The 26171-nt window shown below is 46.4% G+C and overlaps 1 protein-coding gene across 1 annotated transcript in view; it reads right to left on the bottom strand.

The window, feature by feature from the left end:
- Positions 1 to 9754: 9754 nt before the first annotated feature.
- The window catches only part of LOC142580082 (uncharacterized), a 115981-nt gene continuing 99564 nt past the window's right edge, over positions 9755 to 26171 (bottom strand). Inside the window, exons 11-12 of the mRNA XM_075690855.1 lie at positions 17430 to 17501; positions 9755 to 11351 (exon numbers count right to left, since the gene is read on the bottom strand). Coding sequence (XP_075546970.1) covers positions 11237 to 11351; positions 17430 to 17501 — 187 coding nt within the window. The 3' untranslated portion in view covers positions 9755 to 11236. The remainder of the gene's footprint in view (positions 11352 to 17429; positions 17502 to 26171) is intronic.

The raw sequence follows: 26171 nt of genomic DNA, 5'->3' as shown, positions 1-26171 counted from the left end.
AAGATGTATGCTTCATGTAGAGGCCTGCCAGCATTAGCAAAACAGCGGGGTGCAACATACATATCCAATGTGCAAAAGAAGGCTAAGTCTGCACGTCGTTGAAGTTCCGGTGATGATGAAAGGCAGTATAGGTTTAATGTGAAGAGCACAGTAGTATTGCAGCAGGCAATCTGATGCAACTGTTCTCATTAGCAAAGTGTAGTTGGTATATGTCTAGAAAACATACAGACACATGCCAAAGCAACAGAGTTTTTTCAGATTGGAAATGAGAATCGTTTGACAGATTGGTTACCTTTTATTTTTGTTTAATGCACAGTCACAAGCCTGAAGAGCATCAAGTAGAAAGTACAACTACATCTTTGCCAATTTAAAAAAAATTGAGGTTAAAACCAAAGAGAGGGTCAGTTACTTTTGCACCATAGGGGTATGTCACGGATCTCCTCCGGAGAACCCTCTGACCGAAAGAATGGACTATGCGACAGGTGTACCCACAAAGACGCACATTTAATACAACCAACGCGACACAAACACTAGCACACAAACCAAACAAAACTAACACAAAATACAAAGGTTATCTGTACATACGACCCGGTAACACTGCTACTATCGTTCTACTGTTAGTGGTTGGCGTTCGTGCTCACGTCTGGTTCGGTGCGGATGTGGCGTGGTATGGGTCCCGTAGCCAGCGTCGAAGTGGCGTTCGACGTCCTAGAGCTGGCGCCACTGGCGACGTCGTTGGCTACGTCGTACCTGCTCCTGGTCCAAATGTCCTTGGAGGTGTTGCCGAAGATGTTGCCGTTGGGGCACCACCCGGAAGAGTGGCAACAGCGCTGGAGGCACCCCTGGCCGTAACAGGTGGTAGCGTCCTCCGTGGACTCCCCGGAACGGGCTCAGGAACGGCAGGAAGTCCGCGGTGCAAAGCTGTAAATGCGAGCTCACCGGAGCAGTAGCCGGCATCGCTCTCTTCCGGCCGAACCATCCCTGACCCGCCGAGTCTCCGCTGCTTCGTTCTTCCCCGTCTCGCCCTTCCTCGCCCTTTTATAGCCTTCAGGTTAGTCCACGTAATCCTTCTCTTCGTCTTTTCTTATCCACCAATCATCGCTTTCCATCTCACCGGATACTTCTTCTTCTCTTCTCCACCAATCAACTCTTGTCACCTCACTGAGTACTTCTTCTTTGTCGTCTTCAGTCTTCGGTTAACCCACGTCATCCTTAACCTATTCGCTGCCACCCACCGCGCGCGCGTGCGGGCTATCCGTACCGCGAATTTTTTGATCGAAAGCATGCGCGCGTGCCACAAGCTCACCTTTCTGTGCGTCATGAGCACCTAAGCAAAATATTTGCTGGACACTTATAAAAATACTTTCATTGACATTTGAAAATATCCCCACTTTATTCTGTGAAGTTTTTTTCAAGTCACAGGTGTTTCACCTTGTGAAAAATCTTGTAAGCACTCGGGCATGTGCAGAGCAGCACCACAATTTTCGCACTTCCAGCGGCTTTCAATTTTTTTCCCTTTAGCCTTGCACACCTGGCATTGCCTTAAGGCTGCTCATTGCTGTCGCTATCACAGAGGATATCCAATATCTCACACTTGTGGAGAGCCTGTCGTCCACTAGACGCCGTCATTCCTTCTGCCGCCAGAAACGATTACGAAAAAAAAAATGAGAACATAGAAAACTGCATTCAAACGACAAAGCTCAGTACTACCATCTATGGGTAATATATCCAAGCATCTTTAGATAAGGTGGTAAGTGCTGCCGTCTATCAAGAGCTCCTGAAAATACTAAAATCGGCAGCCCGGCAATTCGCCGGCTTCGGCAACATTGCCACTGCACCTATGCCCATCGATTCGCCGGCTTTGGCAGCGAATGGGTTAACGCCATCCTCGTCATCTTCTTGAAACTTTTCTTCGTTTATAATTTCGTTTTAGCCTCCCTCTTATATGGGACAAGGGCCCTCTCCCTGAAGAGTTTTTCAATGAAAAACTGCTCACGTCGTCCTCCTCTTCAAGCCATCCAGCCAACCGACTATCTTCTGTGGCGATTCTGGACCCAGCACACAACACAACACAATGCAGATGACCAGCACACACCAAAAGCACACCACTAACGCATCCCACCAAAGTGCGTTTTCGGAACCCCAACACATCACTGCCGTTGTCCGTACGGTGTCCTTAATAAGCATGTTAACTTACAGAATCAAACTGCGTTTTCGCAACACTATCGTTGTCCACACGGTGTTCTTAATAAACATGTTAATGTACACAACACACTCCTTTGTATAATCACGTAACAACCACAACAACACCAACAACACGATACATCCCTGAGATACATAGCACAGCAGCAACAAGATACCTCCCAGAGATACCTAGAGCTGTTCAGTTGGCTCTACTCATGAAGTCCACTCCAACATTATCTCTGCCTTTAATATATTCCACCTGAAATGAGTATTCTTGTAAGGCCAAACTGGACTTACTGGACTTCTTACTCCGCTTGTCCTTGCTATGCTTTTCTTTGCTTCCGTGTTTATCCTTGTTGTGTTTCTCTTTGCTTTGTTGCTTTTCTTTACTTTGCTTATCCTTCTTGTCTTTCTCCTTGCTGTTCTTTTCCTTGCTGTGCCTCTTGGAGGCCCGCTCCTTGCTCGAATTCTCCTTACTGCCTTTATCTGCCTTCTCCTTGCTGGACTTAGCCTTGCCAGCCTTCTCTTTGCTTCTGGATCTCGAGCTGCCTTCCTTAGAGGAGCCTTTCTTGGCCTTCTTGGACTTGCACTTGCCTCCCCCTTTCTCTTTGGTGCTCTTGCTGCTTAGCCAGGGACAGAAACCCTTCCTTTTCTTCTATTTACTATCCTTGCCTTTGCTTTTCTTGTCTTTGCTCTTGCACTTCTTGTCTTTGGACTTGTCTTTGCTCTTGCTCTTCTTGTCTTTGGGCTTGTCTTTGCTCTTGCTCTTCTTGTCTTTGGACTTCTTCTCCTTACCCTCTTTCTTTCTTTCCAAACACTGCGTTGCTCTGGCTGTCGCTTAAGCTCTTGTCTCCACTGCCGACGAGAAACTGACTGCCCCACCACTCGCCTGAGCTGTCGTGGGCCTTTCCTCCTTTGGGTGTTCTTCAACGTCGAGCATCCTCCACTCGGGATCTCGGGTTCCTCGACACTTCTTGCACCCGTAATGTTCCCCAAGATGAGATCGTAGATGGGCTGCTCTACACATTTTGCCACTACCTGTCCAGTATAATATGGCGTGGACACTAGAATCCTGGACTCAGGTAGGTACCTTACAGTGCTATCTACAAGAGTGACGGCCGATGTTTCCCGTGTAAGATCCTTGTCCTTCACCAGGCTCCACCGAACCAAATCTATGTTGGCCCCGCTGTCCCTAAGCACCAATACAGGATGGTCCCCTATTTGCCCAGCCACCACCGGCATTGCTGCTTTTGCCTTGGGTGTTCCACTCACCACCTCATTTCCCAGCGGCGTTTGTTCTCCTTTCAGCTGTGGAACTTCAGGTGGTGTGACAAGTTCTGCCCGAGAGTCAGCAATGCATGCAGCTTGGTCTTGCCCCAGAGCTATCCGCTCGAATCGTTGCAGATATGTGTCCAAATCATCTCTTTTGTCATCAAAAGGAGCCATCAACTTTCTTGGACAAACTCTGGCCGGTCTAGGAGATTCGGTACCCGCTAAGGAATGCTGATCATCGTCCGTGATCCCCTTATAGCCTCGTGCGATATGCGCCTGTTTCCACAAAAGGAACTTCTTCTCGCGTACTATCCTTCTTTTCTCCTGTTCTTCTGCCTCGCGAGCTCTTCTAGCCTCTCGCTCTTCTGCCTCGCGACCGTCTGCGTGTGCTTGCGCCCTTTCCTCTCTCTGCCTTTTTGCGTCTTCTTTCTTCTCGTCCCAGAGACGCATCACCTCTTCCTTGCTTAACCCTAGCTTCAGCTCAAGTTCTAGCATTTTTGCCAAATCCATACTTTCTGCCGTCGAGAGATCAGAAAGATCCGAGACAAAGCAAAAAGAAACAAGAAAATGAATACTGGCAGGCTCGCCACTTGTCCTTGTCACGAATCTCCTCCGGAGAACCCTCTGACCGAAAGAATGGACTATGCGACAGGTGTACCCACACAGACGCACATTTAATACAACCTACGTGACACAAGCACTAGCACACAAACCAAACAAAACTAACACAAAATACAAAGGTTGTCCGTACATAAGACCCGGTAACACTGCTACTATCCTTCTACTGTTAGTGGTTGGCGTTCGTGCTCACGTCTGGTTCGGTGCGGATGTGGCGTGGTATGGGTCCCGTAGCCAGCGTCGAAGTGGCGTTCGACGTCCTAGAGCTGGCGCCACTGGCGACGTCGTTGGCTACGTCGTACATGCTCCCGGTCCAAATGTCCTTGGAGGTGTTGCCGATGACGATGGCATTGGGGCACCACCCGGAAGAGTGGCAAGAGCACTGGAGGCACCCCTGGCCTTAGCAGGTGGTAGTGTCCTCCGTGGACTCCCCGGAACGGGCTCAGGAACGGCAGGAAGTCTGCGGTGCAAAGCCGTAGCACGCGAGCTCACCGGAGCAGTAGCCGGTGTCGCTCTCTTCCAGCCGAACCATCCCTGACCCGCCGAGTCTCCGCTGCTTCGTTCTTCCCCCTGTCTAGCCCTTCCTCGCCCTTTTATAGCCTTCATGTTAGTCCACGTAATCCTCTTCTCCACCAATCATCGCTTTCCATCTCACCGGATACTTCTTCTCTTCTCCACCAATCATCTCTTGTCACCTCACTGAGTACTTCTTTATCTTCTTCAGTCTTCGGTTAACCCACGTCATCCTTAACGCCATCCTCGTCGTCTTCTTGAAACTTTTATTCGTTTATAATTTTATTTTAGCCTCCCTCTTACATGTGACAGGGTACATGCGTAGAACTCTACGAGTACAGTCATCTATGTGAAATGTAGTGCGCCATTTTTTTTCATACTCCTGTAAGGGCTAAACGTACCTGCCTTCTATAAGTTTTCAATGATGCCAAAAATTCAACGAAAAAGCTTGTTGATGTGTACCCAGTTCCTAGATATGAACTCGTGCATCATGAGTTAGCTGTTCCCTTTCATATCGATCACGGCTGTACATGCAAGAGGCTGTTATTGAAACATTTTTCGTCAGAAAATTGCACTCCTGCTGCATTATAATCTCTTTAACAATGCCAGATTTGAAAGAAAAGATTTATGAGAAAATGCTCCCACCTGTGCAGTAACACAGTGGCAACAACGCTGCACTGCCGAGCTCGAAGTTGTGGGTTCGACCCCAGCTGCCGCAGTCCCGTTTAGGTAGGGGCGATATGCAAAAAGGCTTGTGGTATGTGGGTTCACGTCAACCTATTGCATGATATTATTTTGACCAAAAGTGACCTTATTTTGATTTTGCTTTATATGGCTTACTTTCAATCTTCACTCCATCGAAAACCATTCTAAAGCTTTTTCAACTAATTTGCTTCATGTTTTAAGCGTGAAAACCTCATTTTACCTCTTCGCTATGCAACATATGCAGTGTCCCTCTATGCAGTGTCCCACGTAACTTGTGCCAAACTTTAAAAGTATGCGAGTGCCACGTAGATTGACAGAACTAAGGTAATGTTTGCTGTCCCTTGGGGCAAGTGACTATTCTTTATTTAGCCTAATTCATAATTATCTATTATTTAATTAACTGCTAAAATATTATAATCGAAGCAAAACTGTCAGTCAGAAAATTGTGTGTCATCATGAAAAATTCCCAATTTGTTGTATATGCACTACATCAAACTTTTTTACAAGCCTGAAAGAAAGTCTGCAAAACAAAAATCTGCTGCACGACTAGTCATGAGGATAGTCAGATAGGGAATTTTTCGTAATGACCTACAATCTTCTGATCGACTATTCTGCTCAGATTATAATATGAGAAGTTATTAACTAATTATGTAATTAGGCTAAATAAAAAGTCTCACTTGCTCCCAGCAATGGCAAACAACATTGCCTTGGTTCTGTCCGGCTATGTGAAACATATTATTCTCATTTTGGCACAAATTATACATGGGACACCCTGCATGTACTTGTCATTGCCACAAACTGCAGTTAGAAAGGAGGAAAAATGCTTTATTTTACCCTATTTCAAAATGAACTATTCTGTGAAGCGAAGTTCTTTACATTGTTTTTGTGCATTCTGGCACTTCTAGGCAGGTCAGTGTTGAGCAGCAGCTTTCTTTTGCATGCGTGACTCACGTGCAAGCTGCCACTGGCAGACTCCATTATTGAAATCTGCCAAAAGGAGGAAAATGCATACAATTCCGAAAACAAGGTCTTTTGGCACTGAAAAAGTGCCGCCATATGTGTTGTAGAAAACAAATACCGCAACAAATTCACCGATCCAGCACTGATGTTGTTGTATGATCTATGTTGTAGGACATGAAGACTGAATCAATGTAGCCTTCAAGGCGCTGAAAAAGTGCTGACGTATATGTAGTAAAACATGTAGTATGTAGTAAGACATGATGTAGTAAACAAATATGTAGTAAAACATGAACGTTTGATTTAACTTCTTCTGTTAAATGAAGGTCCTAGACGTCTAAGCCCTAGAAAAAATAGCGACAAGCCTGAGAGCGCCGTTAGTAAATTAAAAGGTTGCAGTTTCGCCCAAAAGGCAAAGCATCGATTACAATATAGAAAATTAGTAGACAGCTACACGACGTAAAGATATTTGTTTTATGGGCTGTGTAAACTTGGAAACATTCGCTTACTAAATGAATTAACAAGCATGGTGTCAGTGTGAGCAAATGAACGTGAACACATCCCACTTGATGAGCGCAGACACTTGCTGTCAAAAGACCGGTGTGAGCAAGTGCAGCAGGAGGAGCGAGTGAAGTGGTCTTCATGTGGTCTACCGCTTCAGTGCAAGAGTGGCGAGAACACAGCGCGCACAAAGGTATGAGCCGTTTGCAGATCCCTTTCAAGATAAAGTGCACACGACCGTGCAAAGTGCATATTTGTTAGTGTAGTCGAAGCCGCCCCTCCCTGCCGCGCTGCCTCTCTGCTTGCCTCCACATATGGCAGGCGAGATTGAGCCGCAATCGCCAGTTCCTCTCGTATCCGGTCGCAAAATGCGCACTTGCTACCGGAGCACAATGCTGCCCTCCCATCACCCCATGGCTTTTTGCACGACGGAAGACAGCACATTTGCTCTCTTGCTTTCTGCTTTCGTGCGAGCCAGATTGAGCCGCGATCATCGGCTTCCCTCGTGTGGTTTCACTCGCACATGCAGCACACGACGCACGGCGACAGCGTTATCACCCTTGGACTTTATACGGCACATCACGGCGACGGCGAAGACAAAAATGCGCCTGGAATGTCCATATAATAGCTCTTGCAATAAAACAGCTCTTGTACATTTGGTTTCATTTCCATGAGGATACTGTGTCGTGATGTCACGAGACAGTGTATGGGAACAGGACATTGTGACATTTTGACGCTCAATGACATGGTGTAGTGCAAGGGCATAACCACACATCAAGGCACCTGTGGCGTGCTCTGTGTGTCTCTTCTTTGTGGCTGCACCCTTGCACTACATCATATCACTGAGCCCAGCAACATGTCCATCTCCAGTTTTGACACTCGGTTTTTTTTGCTCCATCGTATGCTAGGCTACTACATCAGCCCTCACAACAAATAGCAGCATACGAGGTGACCGAGAGAGTTGGAACAAGTGTCAAAATGTCGCAATGTCCTGCTCCCTTGTGACCACATACTATGTGGTAACAGCATATGCCACATCATATCACAACACAGTATCCTCCTAGAAAACAGAACCAAGACTGGCTCTAGAAAAGCTACGTTATTAAATCACTTAGGGCGCTCTGAGGCTTGTCATTATATTTTTCTAGGGTGTAGATGTCTATGCCCTTCAGTGACCGCAAAGAAAATAATTGTCAAAGATATGTCAGTACCCGTTAAACGGTTAAAGAACCTCAGGTGGTCTAAATTAATCCGGAGTCCCCCACTACGGTGCGCCTCATAATCAGATCGTTTTGGCACATAAAACCCCAGAATTTAACTTATAATTTAGAGATGTTCCACCACCAAACAAAAATTCACAACTAATTAAGTAACATTCAGTAATTAAGGCTTGAAATGTTACAATGGCAATGTAAACACAGATGTCTGTGTTTATAGAGCAAGTATGTAGTCTGATGTGGAGTGAACTAAAAACAAAAAAGCAATGAGGAAGTTGGAACCCTACTTTCTTTCTGTCAGGTCACACACTGCCTCTACAGGTGTTCTCCGACCAATGACACTACAAATCTTGCTGTTGTTCAAGACCATGTAAAGCCAACAGAAAATGCAGCCAAGGAAAGCATTGGAGAAATTAACTGAGAAGTGTTAGCCAGCACCACTCAAAGCCAAGCTGGCTGGATGTGGAACGTTCTTCCCCGATGGCATCACGTAACATGTGCCCTTAAGAGAGCGGGCATGTGGCTAATAATCCCTCGCATGCTACCTAATGACATTAAGGCTGCCAAATTCCCAGGAATTTGCTAGGAAGAAAATTCAAGTGTTACACACATTACTAAGGCAGGGGATGCCAGTGCAGCACGTCTTTCAACTGAGCACAGAGCCACGTCATCTGCTCATTCCGCTTGCTCAGTGGCGTAACCCATACAGCAGCTCCATCAGTGCAGTACGAGTTTCCAGTCCCCGATTCTTTTTTTTTTTTTTTTCCAGTTTCAGTTTCAGTTTGTTATTTCTTAAATACAATGCATTGGGAAAGATACAATATACAGACAAGGGTCCCAAAGTCCAAGACTGCAACGGGACCCTCGATTTGTTTGTATACTTTTGAAAGATGACCACTGAGCAAAGAATGATGTCTGACTGACTTGACAGTTCGGACAAGCAAACAAAACCTAACCAATACACGCTGGTCTCTCACGTTAAAGGACGGCATACGCAGTGCTGCTGTGCATTTCCCAAGGCACTAGACATTTTTGGCTACGGGAACCAGTGCTGAAACTTCCACAGCAGAAAGGAGTGCTGTAAAACACTACCTTGCAGGCAAAGGAAGCAGCTCCTAGTAACGCACATTGAGGATTCTAAATGCCACTTTTTGTCATCGGTATCAAGAAAAAAGCGCAGAGTATCTTAAAAAAGAAAAGAATGCTAAGTTTTCTATGTAGTCGAACAGCAGTGGCCTCAAACATAGCAGCACATGCACTTTTGTGCTCACGTAAGTACACCAACTTTGGCTAGTGCATTTGCGAGCTCCAATACCGGAGGTGCACGTCTGTTGTGGTTTGAAATGTCCCATTTTTAATGAAGCCCAAACACTCAGCCCCGAGATTTTATTTAGTAACACAGTGAATCTGTTGCAGCGCCACAGGGGCCAGCAATAGTTCCTTTTGTAGAAAAAGTGTCGAAAAGCTTAACAAGCTGTCACGCACCTAGCGTGTCAAGAAACATCACATCAAGAGTTGCCTGCAAGATGCTGGTTCTCGTAAAGAAGTTGAGCCCCACACAGTGAAGAGTTATGGCACAGTGCACCACCAACTGGTGTATTTTACCGGTACATTATACTAGCACAATGGAACATGTACGAATCAAGCAAAGCCAGCAATTGATAAAGTTGCAAACACTGTGGGCCACATGTGGCCAGCTTCACAGCAACTAACCACTTCATACGTGGCAGTGGAGGCTACAGAACCTCAAGTGCTGCACTGCTGGAAGGTACTCGCAGACACCGAAATACTTTGTCAAAAATATTTTATTACCTTTTTTTTTTGTCAGACCCATGGGACAGTCAATATGACGCTCCAAGAGTTGATTGCAGCCTCCCGTCGACACTCGCACAAACACGGAGCACAGACTTCACAAACTGCAAAGCCCAGCCAACCTCTTTCTCATCCTACTACACATTACAGCACCATTCAACATACAAGAGGCCTAAGACAACAGCCTCCTTGACAATTTGCTTTGCCACAGTGCATAACGTCGACAGTGAAGGATGTCACAGAATGACAACAAACACTGTTTCACTGAAGAATAAGACACCAAAGCCCACTTTTCCTTGACTTTGTTGCCAATATACAACCCCCCCCTCCCCCACGCTGTAATGCACAATGGCTAAGCAAGTGCAGATCTGTGAATATATAACACGGGCAACTTGCAGTGAAAGGCAAGAGACTTCATGGAAAACAGAGAAAGCTTTTATGTGACTGCGCAGATACGCCCCAAAAGAAATAAGACATGGTAGTAGCCACTATCAGGTGAAGTGCCGTGCCGTCTACTACAGAATTTAAGTCACAAACTGAAGGCAAGCTTTCAGTGTGGTAAGCTTCCCAACAACACAAGCCATGCACAGGGACAAGCCATGTTCATCTACAGCAAACAGTGGTGGGCACCATTTAAAACTCACATGAGTGCCTGAGCCAATCAGCAAGTAGTGATGCAGCACTTGGGCAGGTGAAAGTGCAACAGTAAAACACTTGATGGTAGCAGCAGGCGGCAAGAATGCCTATGCTCAGTTTGCCCATTTGAGGTGGTTACTTGGGCCTGCTGAAGTGTCCGCCTTACAGCTTCTGTACCATGCAAGCTCCATGCAAGCCAGCAAGCCTTTGGGTTGCTCCCAGAACATGTCCACAAGGATCACGATTAGTGTGTTCTCACATGCAGGGAGAAGCAGCACTAATTCGCATGCAAGCACTCAGATTGTGCGACAGACAGTACATGCCAATAATAGCTTTCAGATGCAAGGGGCAACACAATAGACATGCAGATAAAACACAATATGCCACCGGGCAGTTATAGCACTCGGTGAGGCTTGCAGTACGTTGTTTGGCTACAGTCCCAAATTCTAGGTTTCGCCTAGAAACACGTCTTTTTCCAATGCATGTCCTCAAATCCAGTTCCAGTGGGTAGCGACTGTTCCTTTAGCTGGCATCGACAGCACCATTTCCAAGCAAAACTTTCCGGGAAAAAAAATTCACCTGACCTCCCAGCAGGGCACAAAGATGCAGGTTGGGCTGCGACAACTGCATAAGACGCAGTGCGAATGCAGTGGCATCAAATGGTCGTCACTGCTGTAGCACGCAGATAGCATCAAAGAGACACTTTCCACTGCACAGGCAAGCACAATGTGAACATTTCACTGAGGGATGGTCACAGTTCCTTGGCCATTGTTTGACATCACTTTAGCCACAGAGTCCAGCATGCCATTAGCATGGAGGCTCTACAGCTTTCGGTGCATCTTGCGCATCATCTGCAGCTTGCGCATTTGCTTCTGTCGCAGCTCCTCTTCCTCACGCCTCATGTCCTCGAGGTCCTCCTTGAGTCCGATTCTCGCACTGTGAAGATGGCAGGTATCAAAAGCATGAGCCAGGATGCAACAAGAAAGCTAGCTGACATACTCTAGAGACAGCCAAATGTTACTGATGCACGACGGCTGTTAGGAGCGATGGCAGGTATCACCACTAGACCTACTGCAAACTACAAAGCTAGAGCTTGAAGAACAAGCATGGCATGACAGATTAAAGCTGTTCTGTTTACACTATCATAAAATGCTGGCAATTCATTAAACTACATTGATTAAACTACGGGATCTTAGCACCCTAAAAAGGGTGATAAAATTTCATGCGACACAAACACTAAAAAAAATAAAATGTCTCCGAAGCACACAGCAGTGCCAGGGGCCACAGGTGGGGAGACCACGACCGGCAGTGGGATTCGACAAAGGCCTCCCCACGTCCCGTCAGCCGGTGAATTATGCCAGCACCGGTCATATACGAGTCACCTAGACGTGGTATATTGCTTACGGCTAAGATGCTGGCTAAGGACCCCAACAGTAGCGGCAGAAAATAACTGAAAAACAACTGCAAAATACAACAGCAGGGCCCTACCGAAGGATGGCGGGCAACAGGGTGCTACAACGCATGGACACGGGCTAGAAGAAGAACTTAGCGTAGTAGGCATGCACTTCATAGCATGGTCACCGCTATAAAGAAATATGAGCATGGAGAAAGAAACACGAACCATGTTGAAAAGGAATCAACATCAACACGAACCACCTATGTCATTGTTCCTGCTCTCTATCGCTGTCCTCATGTTTACTGATGCAAAAGCGTCAAATAGCTCATTCAGCGAAGAAAAAAAATCACCGCCCAAGCACTCTGTACAGATGGTTAACCAGCGAAGCTGAAATGTGTGACCCCAGTATTTATAACTGGGTTAATCCAGATGGTTCATTAAACGATGGCTTGGTAGGCTGCTGGATTCTCGACATGCAGTTGCGTTCATCCGGGAGGAGGTTGCATGCCAGCTCTCCTTGATGACCTTCGCTCAGCTGCTGCGTATACACCAGCCTGCCTCAAATTTTATGCCTCCGCTCCATTACACGACCGCGCAGGAAATCGCAGGGTCTTACCAGACCAGCACCATAATTTTCCTGCGACTGCTCCACTAAGCTACGCTGAAGTCATTGCGTCGCCCCCAACAGATCCCGGAAGCTGCACCACTCAGTTAAGCTGAAGTCGTCATGCAGACCCAACCACTCTCTCCAAGTATGCCTCTCTCTTATGCCGACATCGTGGCTAGGCCCCAAATGCAGCCTGTCATGCAGTCATATCAGCAGCCACCTCGTACTATGCGTCCTGTGACACGGATGTGACCTGCCCCAGCCAACCGGTGGTGGACTCCTGATAACCGGCCCATACGCTTTGCGTGCGGCTACACTGGTCATGTCGCACGTTTTTGTAATCATGCGCAGCTGCCTAGCGCCACACCACCTGTGACCAGCCAGACCATCCATAGAACGACCACTCGCCGGCTATGTCGCCGACTTTGCGCCCAACGCCAACTACCCATCTTTCGCCGTCTCCTCGCCGGCGCTTTCTGTTACCGAAGTGACCTCGCCCCATCACTCGGGGCAAGGAAAACTAATCGCAGTCAAAGTGGCAAGAGCTGCGCCACCGTTGAAATGTGAAAGTCCTCAACGCAGTCCCTCGAACGTAATCGAAGTATTTGTTGACAGTGTTCGCGAATCTGCACTCATGGACACAGGAGTTGTCGTATGCATTATGAATGCTAAGCTTTGCCGTATACTTCGGAAAGTCCTGACACTCCTTTCTGGGCTGTCCCTCCCGGAGGCACAGCCAGTGCTCAGCATGTTCACTCCTTGGCGGCTTGCACAGCTCATGTTGTCATTGCCGACATTCTATACGCCGTCGAGTACATCATAATTTCCTCATGCTCGCATGACCTCATCTAGGCTGGGATTTTCTCTCCCGCCACAATGCCATGATTTATTGCACACACGCTGAAATAGAACTCTCACCATTGTCAGACTGGACCCTGGTCGACAGTCCTTCGACTTTGAACAAGCTACCGTATTTACACGATTGTAAATTGACTCAAATGTAAGTCGACCCCTCCATATTGCGTGTGACAAGCAAAAAAAAAAAGAGCATACCCGAGGACGCATTCGACAACGAAAATTTATTAGTAGCTGACATGGTCACTGGACTACTCGTCTTCACTAATGCTGCCATCGTCATCACTGCTACCGTCCCAATGCACGTCGTCGTCCAGCGAAATTCCACATTTGGCAAACGACCGCACCACGACATGTTGTGGAACAGCAGCCTAGGCCTAATGCACCCAACCACACGCAGCCATCAGGGATGCTCTTTTGACAGGTCTGGTTGGCTAAGTTCGCAGTCTTCTGCCGCCAGCCACTCATTGTACTCATGGCGGAGCAGGTCCTTGAAAGGTGAAGATCCGGGCTTGTTTCATGACCATGTCGCATTTCACTGGCAGGGACCGATCACGCATTTCAGCGACGTACGTCGCAAGCTTGGCCTACAGCTCCGGAAAGCGTCCAGACTTCGGCACATGGGAAATTGCTCACTGCAGTCACAGGTGAAAATTTCACTTAGCTGCAGTCGCCACTCTCACACCACTCGTTCAGAAACATCGAACTTGCGGCCCGCTGCGCAGTGATTTGTTTCTTCAGCATAAAGGATGGCAGCCCTCTTGAACACTGCTGTGTGCCAAATGATTAGTGGGCCTGGAGCACTCATGACGACTGAGGAAGCATGGAAGTAGCATGTAGCCGGCAGTCAAGTCGAACACATCAAACCTTTGGTCAAACTAAGAGCATAGAAAAAGCTAAGAGCTACAGGGAAAGAGAAACACATGAGCAGTGTCTGTTCTTTCATGAATTACCAATACTCCCCGCAATACTCCCCGTGCCCGATAGGCACGGGAATAGGCATTGACACATCGTCTGCAGTCTCCAAAGTAAACCTACATGCGGGGATAGATGGCAATGGTTAGCTTCGCTGCTGCATTATTGCCGATGCGGTACGACATTGCGCGACGCATTGGCTAATCTCCGGTGCAATCTTATAGACTCGTCTGAACCTATGGATAATCACTTCCTCTTTCTTGCCATAGGAAGCAGAGACCGCTAGCATTTCACTTTTTGTGAGCGCGTATTCGGTTTCAAACTTTTCTTTTTTTTAGAGAGGGTCAATTTCTTGTTTACATTCGCAATTTGATGAACAAAGAAACAGCCTATCAGCGGTTTTCAAAACGACCCACTGCCAGGCCTAGCAGACGAGCTCGTCTGCAGTTGCCATAGCAACAACCAATCAGAAGGAGCCACTCAGCGCGCTGGTGCACCGAGCCAATAGGAGGGCTGCGTGCATCGCGAGCTTCGTCAGATCGGCCTCTGATTGTTTTAAGTTAGTGCTTTTTCCTCGCATCGTCAGCGAAGATGTCGGTAACTGAAAGGCGGAACTTTGAGCTTTCAAATGATACCAAGATGGCGGCATTCAGCAGTCAGAAAGAAAACAAACAGCTACATGAACTCCAGTGTTTTTGCACGATTTTCGGGTTGTTTCTTGCCATCCGTGTTGACAAAATAATTTTTTTCGGACACTTAGGGTGTGTTTTGGGGCAAATCGTTTTGATAAGGTGTAGATTAGGCATTACGGATGCCGAAACAAGTAGTTCCCGAAAATAATTTTTTTTCGCAATTTTCTGTTCTTAAGACCCGTGTTCCTCCTTAAAGTCATGTTTTTTTATGTTTTTTACGAGTACAGTAAGACCTCATTCAAACATTTGGGAAAAACCACGAGAAAACGTATTAACTGGGAAAACGTAAAATCGAAGTAACTAAAAAAATTTGATAGACTCAACTGTTGTTGACATCTACGTAATGCGAAGTCTCGCACGGATCGTTGCAGCACGAGACACCAATGCGCGTCGAGCTGGTGGTGCTCCAGAGGCTGGACACGCATTTTGTTGTTTGCCTATTGCCTGGTGCTTTAATAGTGCGACAGGAAACCGAAATGAAAACGAGATGGTGGATGACGCCGGATCCCACTGAAGCGAAACTGGATACCCACATCGCACCGCCTGCAGTTGGTAACGGCTGCGTTTGGATTATCGCCTATTAAAAGCGTGCAGTGTGCTACCAATGGCACTATGCACAATGTGCTATAAAACAATTAAGTGAAGATGCTTATCACAATAGGTTGGCAGCAATAGCTGTGAATGGGGGGTGTAACAACCTGGGCAGAGATTTGCTGGTACCAGAATAAGAAACTGTGTGCGCCATCATTTTCGCGTGAGATGGGCGGCTAAATACTGTTCTCAGTCGCATGCGCCTCGTGCCTTTCCTTGTCCACATGGGATCAAGTGCCCGGGAAACGTATACGATTGCTATCTGCAGCAAGGAATGAGGGCTCCTTTCGGTTATCGCCTATTAAAAGCGTGCATTATGCTTTCGATGGCACCATGTGCTGTGAAGCAAATAGGCGAAGATGCTTATCACAATACGATTGGCGGTGATAGCTGTGAATGCCGTGTGTGACTACCCCAGAGAATATTTGCTGGTATGGAAATGAGAAACTGAGTGTGTGCCGGCGTTTTCACGTGAAGTATTATGGTGAAGCTGCTGCGGCGGGTAGCTATATACTGTTCTTGATCGTGCTAGCCTCGGGTATTTTCTTGTTTACATGGGATCTAGCAGCCGGAAAACTTATCATACGATCGCAGTTTGGCAACATGTTGCCGTGAACGTATGATCTCGTAAAAAATGAGTGTAACTCTAGTGGGTCATTTCTTGTGCTCTCCATTGCGAACGTTGGCGCTGGGAAAACGTGCGTAACAGGAATGTATCCATGAGGTTCTACTGTATACATACACACAAAGCAACCAGCATTGCGCAAACTAACAGGCTTACATCACTCCACGGTATGGAGCAAACACTCTGCAGTCACACTTTTGGTCATAAGGTGTGCCGTGTTTTTGATAACATATTCTATTTTCATTACCATCGGCAATACTGCGGACTCATGGTCCAAGCAAGGTGGTCGATAAAATACAAAAGGAATGCAACAGAAACAGCTACGAAAAGAAAGCAACAATAATACAGGCTCAGAAAGCTTACTTCACAGCGCACTTGCTTTGCTAAGGCAGTTCCATTCACTAATGGTTCTTGGGAAATAAGAAAACTTAAACAGGTCTTTGCGAGCAAAATATGGGGTTAGAGCGTTTTCATTGTGGTGTCGGGTGGGCCTGCTAGTTAAGGGTGACAAATACGTTGATGCATCTAGCGCTAGTTTGTTTTCCAAGAGTTGGGAAAGAAACTCTAATCCAAATTTTTGCCTTCGTGCCTGTAATAGGGGAATGCCATTTGCTTGCATTAAATTGGAAGGTGAGTCTAATGCTGACAATTTATTAAAAATAAATCTTGCAGCCTTTCTCCGAATACGTTCGAGACAATCAATGTTACACTTAGTATGAGGATTGTATATAATGCACGCATATTCCAGTATTGGCCGTACAAGAACAGTATAGCAGAGCAGGTTAAAATTAGTGGGAGCAGTTTTAAGTTTACGTTTACGGACACAAAGCTTGCGGAAGGCAGACGAACAAACATTATCAATATGAAGATTCCAAGACAGGTTTGAAGTGAGTGTTACATCAAGATATTTATAGCAACTTACTTCTTGTAATGGTGAAGACCCTGATATGTAGTAGGTATATAACAGCGGATTTTTTTGGCGAGGTACTATTGTGTAGTTGCTCTCCAGCTTTTCTGATGTTTAGTATCTTTCCTGTATTCTGAATGACCCTTAGCCATACATGCATAGCATGACGGGCAGTCTCAGAGGCAGTCAGTGCTCCCTCCATCATATGGTGATTTTCTGTGCTTGTTTCTAAGAAGAGACTGATTAGTGCTCATCAGTATTTGAGATCATCAACACTTCATGGCCTGCCCATTCAATTCAAAGTCACATGCCTTCATTCAGGCTTAGTTCACAAGTTTGATCTACGGTACACAAGGTTTCCTGACCACCTGGCCCGCTTTCTCCAGCAGGCTTCCTTATGCCTGAGACTTCCCTTGAAGCACTCACCTTCGAACTTCCTCCTTCATCTGTTCTGCATAGCTTGACTCCATGGCTTCATCATCTTCATCATCCTCAAACCTGAAATACAAGGTGAAAAGAACTCTGAAGGGACACCTAAGACCATTGCTGCAAGTATTCCATACTGGCCAAGGACAATAAACAAATAAGCAAAGCGGTGAGGAATCTGTGACCTAACCAAAGTAACATATTTACCTGAAAAACTCATGTAAAATTGGACATTGCATTTGTTATGTAGAGTCGCATATAAAGCAAACATTTCAGAGTGCTGAAGGTAAAAACACCATTTCCAGAAGCCAACTTAAAGCATCCCTGACACGTACTTGTACTGGCCTCAGTAATGCAAGAGTTAACATATCAAACATGAAGCGCACAGTGTGCAGATGTTTAACGAAAGCAAAACTTGTCGGATAACATGGCTAGGAAAAATGTGGCCAAATAAGTGGGACTGCAGTTCATCATAATCTGTATGGGTTGGCAGCTTCACCAGCATGCCATGTGTATTACATGCAGAAGTTTCCAGTCTGATGCCAGAATTTGAGCATATTGGAAATGGCAGCACTGTGTTGCGACTTTGGGGTGGTCCCGTAGCGCTCATCACCCGTTTCGTGACAGAGCGTTGCCAGCTCTCTAGTTGGTAGCGAAGACTCCGAGTCAGGCGTCGGTGAAAATAACAAAAAGGACTTTATACACTGTATTATATACACTGGTCATTATACAGGGCAAGATTGGATCGGCACTGGGGCCGAGAGCTAACAGCAAACGCGACTGTTCCTGCACGGCGACATCCGGTGAGACTCCAACGCGTAACACATCTCACTCCACTTGAGAGCGGCACTTGGCTCACAGTTGTTCGGTGGATCCGGATCTCCAGGCGGCGGCAGGGCTTATAAAGCCTCGAGAAACGATTGTCACTCAAGCGGCCCAATACAAAGCCAGCACTCGACGGTCATCCGAGAGGTCCAACCAGCGACCGCGCCGGCCACCCGCTTCAAATTTGCCGTGCGCGGTGACCTCCAAGGGAAAGGAAATACGGCGCCGGGCTGTCTAGCACTTTGTTGCAGGTTTGGACATGTTGCTCGCCGATGCTCCTCCACAGGACGCCGCTGCCTGGCAGCACAGCATCTTGACTTGTCAAGGGAGCGTTAGGGCTCTGTGCCTTTCGGCGCATGCCCGTGTTTGTCCAAGGGCGTTTGTAGGATAATTTCTGCATCTTGTAGTTTCGAAATCCGGGCTGGTTGTACGGGCACAACTATCACGTATGACTAGCATACGTGAACCTAATGTAAGTAAGTTGAGATGGCTGTCAGATCAGGCAAAGGCATTTGGACTTGGCAAGTTAAGCACAGAGTTCAGACAGCAGCAGTGCACTTCAAGGAACGTCTTGCAAAATGCATGTAATTAATCTTCAAAACTCTGATTCCTGGCCATACACTTGGAAGCTACAGCACAAACGGAAAAGCTGTTTCCTTTCCCTTTTTTCTTCGTATCACTCCGTCCCCTCGATCCTCAAATATTGTGATTTGGCAGTACTTACATGTGCTTTAATTAAACTGAATTGTGGGAATTGATATCCCGAAACTGCACAGATGGCTATGATTGGCACAGTTGTGGAGGACTCTCGACTAATTTTGACCACCTAGGGTTTCTTAACACGCACATTAGCAAGTCAAGCTATCCAAATTGAAATCTCGTTAGTATAAGCTATGAATGATTCTTTCAAATTAATAAATATAATTCCCAGCCAACAAGCCTATGGTTTTGATGTAAAAATATTTCAGTACAGTCGCCGATGAATAGCTCAGATTTGACGGGGACCACCAAGAAGTCCGAATAATTTGGAGTGCCAAGTACCGGAATCGTCCCAAAATAAGTGATTTTATTCCACAATTGGCCAGAAATGGTGTGCCATATTCTCAGATCCCCGCTTTTCGGAGATACCTTCAATTTCACGTGACTTATGTAAGACGCATTGGTATCTATGGGTGATGGCATTCTTGGCACAGTGCTAAGCACGCTATCTTTTGCATAACCAATGCAGGACAGTTAATGCAGATATAACGGCTAGTCAGTCATTAGGACTTTCATGCATTCCGGCAGCATGATAGACTGGACAAGAAACAGACACAAACAGGAGACGAATCCACGTCTATGAGTGACGGCATTCTTGGCACAGTACCAAGCACAATATATATCTTATCACTGTGTGGAAGCACTGGAGCCCATCTATGTGTCCAGTGTTAGTCATGAGAAATATTGGCGGCGAGGAGTTACGGAGTCGCCCTCTATCGGAAGCGCCTCGCTGGCGTAGTATGAGGGATCACGTGGCGCGCTCCTCATAGGTTTTGCTGTCAGCGCTCCCTGAAAACGCCACGCGCGAGCTCTCCCGGACATTTCTGTAAGTACTTTCGAAACGAGAGAAGTTTCTTGCTGTCTAAATAATAATCTTGGGCAAACTGAAAGCACACAATCGTTTACAGCCGCTATCTCTTTACCGAATACGTACAGTGAACGCCACTGCGCACGGTCGCCGCGATGGAGTCTCCCGAACCGGCTTCTTGCGTGAAAGGTAGGTAAACGCTGAGATAAAACTATGCGAAATATGTTCTTATAGTGTTTGTATAATTAAATGGAGCGTAATAGAATGAAGCCTCAATGCAGCGATCGCGCAGATTCGCAGCGACCGACTGCGCATCTGCATGCTTGTCCGCGCACTGTTTCGCTTTCTCCGCGCGCGCGTTTTCGCACCGTGACATGAGCTTTAGGCCGCAGAATATGAGCATTTGACAGTATACAAGCAACCATTGTTGCGTTGGCGCTATGAGAGCTGTTCAAAAATAATCTCATTGTAGAGACTTCGACGCCTTCGATGTGCCGTCGCGACGATTCAATCTTTTTTTTCTTCTAAATTCTTTGACCTTTCGATACTGTTTCTCGAGTTGCGTCGCACAGTATGTTTATCGGCGTTCTCAGCGTGCAATGTCCCACTGCTCCTTTTTTGTAATCGAGTGCATTAATTCATAACATAAACATAACCATATGCCATGCTTTCTTTAAATGTGCTGCTTACCGCTGCCTTTCCACTACATTGAACTTGCCAGTATCTATAGTATCGACAAGTTCATAGACCAAACCGTCATGACATTAGTCGGGCAGCGGACTCGGGCGTGCGTTTCAGTGCGCGTTTTCAGAACATCGCAGACCGGGCGCCGTAGCAGAAATCTTCCTCGCGTCTGTGCTTGCTGCATACCCGAGTTGTAGCCGATGACTGTTTGCCGGTTTTATGTTTCGCGAGCCAAGCTTCACACAGCTTCTTGTCCTGTGGCTACGTGTGAATAAGGCTGACACCGGCCTCCGTTACGTGCGTCCGGCCCTGCGGCACCGAGCAGTAGCCTACCATGCCGCGCGCCTTCAAAGGCAGCCACTACCTATTGTAGTGCTTTCAAGCGTTGTAAAGGAGACACTCGAAGCGGGAAAATTTCGCCACTAAATGAAAACCGCAGCGTACGAGGGAATTTAAACTCGTTTTCAGCTCGCTTCGGCCTCCGTGGCTTCGGCGCGCCCGAAGCAGCCGACGCGGCCGCAATGTCCACGTGATCCCTCCTAGCACGTCACGCCGACGGTGGCGCCAGCTTTTCCAGTGGTGGAGCTCGAGGCCAATAGTGAAAATGAAGGTATCTCCGATATGATCATCCAAGAATACAGCCCAAGTTTGTTTACTCACGCTCTGAAAAAACACACCACTGCATGGTTCATGAATCATCTGTCACAGCCGACACATGCTCAAAAATCGCCACATAGTGGTTGCTATCACCCTGCATCGTAACACTTCTTCCTACCACAGATGGAACATCCTCGGAACTGTGGTGTATAATTTCACTGCTGGTGACTGTCAGTATGGTGTGTGGACTTACGGCCGGGCACACACTTAGGCGGTGTTAACAGATCCAAGGTTTGTGTAAGCTGTGCACACACCAGGCGGAGATGACTTCGTCACACGTATGCGTGTTCTCGCTCCTATCATGTGAAATTGGCCACAACATAAAAGCATTTGTGGATACAGTCAAACCTCGACATAACAATGTTCTACTTGCAGCAAAAAACTTCGTTGAATCGCACATTTAGTTAATTCGTAGTTTTTAAAGTTTTAGCATTAAAACCAATTTCACAAATTCCAAGAGCATTTTTAGTGGATAGTACGTTGCTAGTAAAAACTAATAAACAAATTGCAAGAAGGTCGGGCAATAACAGAGCAGTTATGAATGCCAGTGCATGCGGTACAGATTGTGCCAAGAGCAATGCATCGTCATGGCTCATGTGATCCGAGATTTGCTTGTGGTGTGTCCCGCAGTGGCATAAATCTTGCACGCTATAGCTGACTGCACTTACTGGCCACAGCCGGCACCCACAAATTAAAAACAAAAATGTAAAAAGATACGAATATTCGTCCTGAACAATAAAAAAGTCTGAGACCACTACGATACTCCCTAATGCGAAATTTGAGTGCAGCTCGATATGTGTTTTCATTTCGCGGCATATTGAGGCATAGAATTTAAGACCGAAATCACCACACGATGGGCAGTGGGCCAGTGCCATCAGCGCCTTCGCAGAGAGAGGGGCAGTATGGGAACGATGGCACAATGAGCGGCATCGAAGCCAGCTGTGGAAGAAGATGATGATGAATGCGCAAGCAGTGTCACAAGCGCAAGGTTACGTTAAGGGACGCCGATACTCAACCAGGAACGGGCGCCTAAAGAAAAGGTCACAGTGTCGCCAGAAAGGCAGAGCATTGTTGGCGATAGCAAAGAGACAACTACACAAAGTAAGGTTCGTAGTTTTATCGGTGTCATGCCCACTCAGGCAAACATTAACAGATCTCACTCGATGACCATGAACTCATAGTCACAATGCAAGTGAGTGCGTCATAACGTGGCCGTGTCTCGGCATCTTAAAATTATGTGACCGCCAACACTAGCCGCATGAGAAGAAATCGCGCGTGAAAGCACAAACCGTTTTGGCTCTGCCTATGCACTTGCCACGTCCGGAATACGGTGCTTGGCCCGTGCATGCATGCGCACGAGGAGGAGAAGCCAGATAGGCACGCCCCCCGTCCCTCTTGGGTAGAAGGAATCGTCAGCTCTCATGTTTCTCCAAGTGTTGCGAGCTGCAGGGCACCCCAAGCCCTTTGCAAGTTGTTTACCAATGCAACAAATGGCACAGAGGTGTTTCCTGTATACTGTGTATCGGCACATGCACTTTGACGGTGGTTCTGCCGCTGAAACTTTTCATGCAGAAGGACGCTTGAAATAACTTTTGGCTCAGCCGACATTCCGATGGCTTTTGCTAGATTTACTGGCCATACAGGCTCCAAGTACATGCTTGAAATAGCCAAAAACTTCGGTAAGTTGAAGCCCTGTGATGAAATTACTTTGTTAAATCGCAAAAGAAAATGCATGGTTTTCAATGCAACTAAGATCAGGAAATTAAAACAGCTTGTTACATTGCAAATTTTATTAAAATAAGGTTTCTTATTTGAAGAGGTAGCTTAGCGCAAATAAAGCCACGGACACAAGGAAGACAGAAAAGGACAAGCGCTTGTCCTTGTCTGTCTTCCTTGTGTCCGTGGTTTTATTTGCGCTAAGCTACCTCTTCAAATATGGACGACCAACTAGCCCAACAGTCAACTCTTCAAGGTTTCTTATGTTGAGGTTTGGCTGTAAACTGCCTGCAAGTGCAGGTGATTCTCTTGTTGAATTTAATTTTTCATGCCAATTTATGCATTTCTGATACTGTGATACTCCAAAATAATGAATAATTTTGGTGGTGCTATGAAATTCATTATATTGAAACGTGCGAGCAGAGTTTGGATGAAGAGGAAAATGAAGCTGGGCTGGCTCGCATGTGGCGCTGTGAACTGCTTTCACAGAGTGATACCTTTGCATTCTTCATCTTGTAAATAAACGCCATCTATTGTCACAATACTGCGGTTTCACTGTAGCGCCACACTGCACGTTGACAACCACGACAAACAGTGAAAACTAGCTACATCACTCTCACATTTTATGCCACGCGTAGCATAGACTACGCAAGGTTTTGATAGAGGACCGGGGTGTGCAAATCGTAATTTTCGAGACATGTAGAATATGAATTAAATAGTGCCATAACTGAAGTAAATCAAATAATTAATACTTTTCACATAGATTCTGAATAATAAACAGCCACTCCCACATTTCATGCAAAGAATCTTTTGCATCCTAGCACATTCACAACTTTAGCAAGTTTCTGCCATGTACATTCCAAGTTGTAACGTGTTGTTTTTTAAAGGCCCATGTGGAGCATTAGGAGTACTTAGGCAGTTTATTCGCGTACTGAGGAATCAAGGTGAGTGCAAATGATAGCGGTCTAGCTGGAAAAATGTCTGGCTCCTTGACTGACATACAGAATGTGCACTACATAACTTCTCATGTTTTATGTCTGCCATGACAGCCAGGATGAAATTTATCCCAATTTTGCTCCAATTTTATGCTTGATTATGCACAGCTGGCGATCTGAAATATTCTAAAACTATTCCAAGAACGTTTATACAGCTAAACCTTGATATAACGAAGTCGGTAAAATCTACAATTTGCTTCGTTATATTGAAATTTTGTTCTATTGAAATTCGACCTTTTACGCAAATAAGTACAGTCACCAATCAAATTTTCTTGCACTGAAAAGGGCTGCAGAATTTTCCAATTTATCAGGCAATCAAAAAAAGCAAATTTGAATTAAATATAATTCATTTTGATAAATTTGGGAGTTGGTGACGATGATATGGTTCCATGCGACGTATGTCAACGATATCTTCTTGGTGGTACGAATTAAGCGAAGCCAGCCACGCTTTTGCATGCACTCTGCCCCCGCAGCTGATAGCGTCGCCCGCACTGGGAGGCACTATCAGGAAGAGCGCCGGCAGCGGGGAGCGAATGCTTTGTCTGCCTCTCGCTCCAATGGGTCACCGAAACTCGAGATTACACAACCTCCAATACTAAACGAGCGGTAAGACAGTTTATGTGATGCCACGCCATCTCGGCATGCCCACCCTTTGCACACGTGGCAGATCACCTCAAAAGCAGGGTGCGCAGCTGTGTATGTGCTCAGGCACACTTACAGCCATGTATAGCCATGGCCAAGACGCCCGCCAAATATAGAGAGGTGCGCCAACTTACCCACCCTCCGCCCTCTCGTGCGCGCTTGGTCGCATTACCGCAAGTGAGCTCCTCTCCCCTTCTTTCCCTTTGCTCGTGCAGAAAGGTGGCCCTCGTGAAGCCACCATCCTTTCTGTCTAACCCCTCGCACACTTTCACTCGCACCTAAAGCACAAAGTGTGCGGAGCATGATAGGATCTTATTGCACTTAGACTTTATACAGAACATGATGTGGCTCCACTTCAGCGGTTGCTCTTGCCACCTGGCGTGTGATGAGAGGTGCATTTGCAAGCAGTTGCTTGTAACTCAATCATTTGACCATCTGTGCCCGCAGAAGTTTTCATTTATTGCCTCAGCATTCCTTTGTGGCGGCAGTGAAATTTTTTATATTGATGATGTGTAGTGTTTTATGGCGCAAGGGCCAGGTTTGGCCAAAGAGCGCCATGACAAGTGGTAGTGTTAACAATGTATTATGGAAGATGTGACTTGGCTGTAAAGTGGCCTAAAAATATTCGCTGTAAAGTGCATAAAATCTACGTGCTATAATATTATGGCGATGATTAATGGCGAATACTAAGAACATTAAAATCAATCGTAGGAGAATGATGCAAAATAAAAAAATATAGGATCGTAAAATTACTTGGAGCACTGCTGCCTCGCCAGAGCCCTTGAAGCACAAGGGCCTAGAGGCATATGCTGTATAAAAGAGCTATCACAGCGGCATCCTCTGAAGAGAGGACCCGCTACGAACATGTGGGGCTAACAACATGCAAGACAACATCTTTCAGAAAATTTAGGACTGTGTTGGTGTTAAATAAAGGTTCTGGGCCGAATAGCATTACGGGATGTAGGGGGATGTGCTGCCGGTATGCTAGGGAAAAATGTTTCCTTCTCTCAGATTCGGCTGCCCGACACTCCAGGAGGACATGGAGGACGGTCAGCCTCTCCCCGCATCTACCGCAGGTTGGAGGCTCGTTTCCCGTGAGCAATAAGTTATGTGTGGCAAAAGTGTGTCCTATTCTTACACGGCAGAATAGGACATCTGTCCGGCGGGATTTTGTTACAGGAGGCCAGAAACCTAATTGTGGCTTTATTAAATGCAGTTTATTATTTATTTCTTCGTCCCACATGCATTGCCAGTGGTTTCGTAGTTTCCTTCTTAACAAAGGCTTCAGGTCTGTTACAGGGACCGAAGCAGTAGGGTTAACTGCATGCAATGAAATTGATGTGGCCATCTGGTCGACTAGAACGTTTCCCTCGATGCCCCTATGTCCAGGCACCCAGCATATAATCACATGTTGGTTAGATATGTATGCTTTACATAGTGCGGAGTAGAGTTCAATAAATACTGGATTTTTGTGATTACAGAAAGACATCAAGGCCTTCACAACACTGAGGGAGTCCGTATATATAACTGATTTCTGGAGTTGTGATTTATTTATATGCTTTACGGCCGACAGCAGTGCGTAGGCCTCAGCCGTAAAGATACTCGTTTCCGGATGCAGTACGTCGGATTCCGAGAAGGATGGACCGACGGCTGCAT

The sequence above is a fragment of the Dermacentor variabilis genome, chromosome 4 (assembly GCF_050947875.1).
Source record: "Dermacentor variabilis isolate Ectoservices chromosome 4, ASM5094787v1, whole genome shotgun sequence".
Lineage (NCBI taxonomy): Eukaryota > Metazoa > Arthropoda > Arachnida > Ixodida > Ixodidae > Dermacentor > Dermacentor variabilis.
This window is presented reverse-complemented; position numbering and strand designations above follow the sequence as displayed.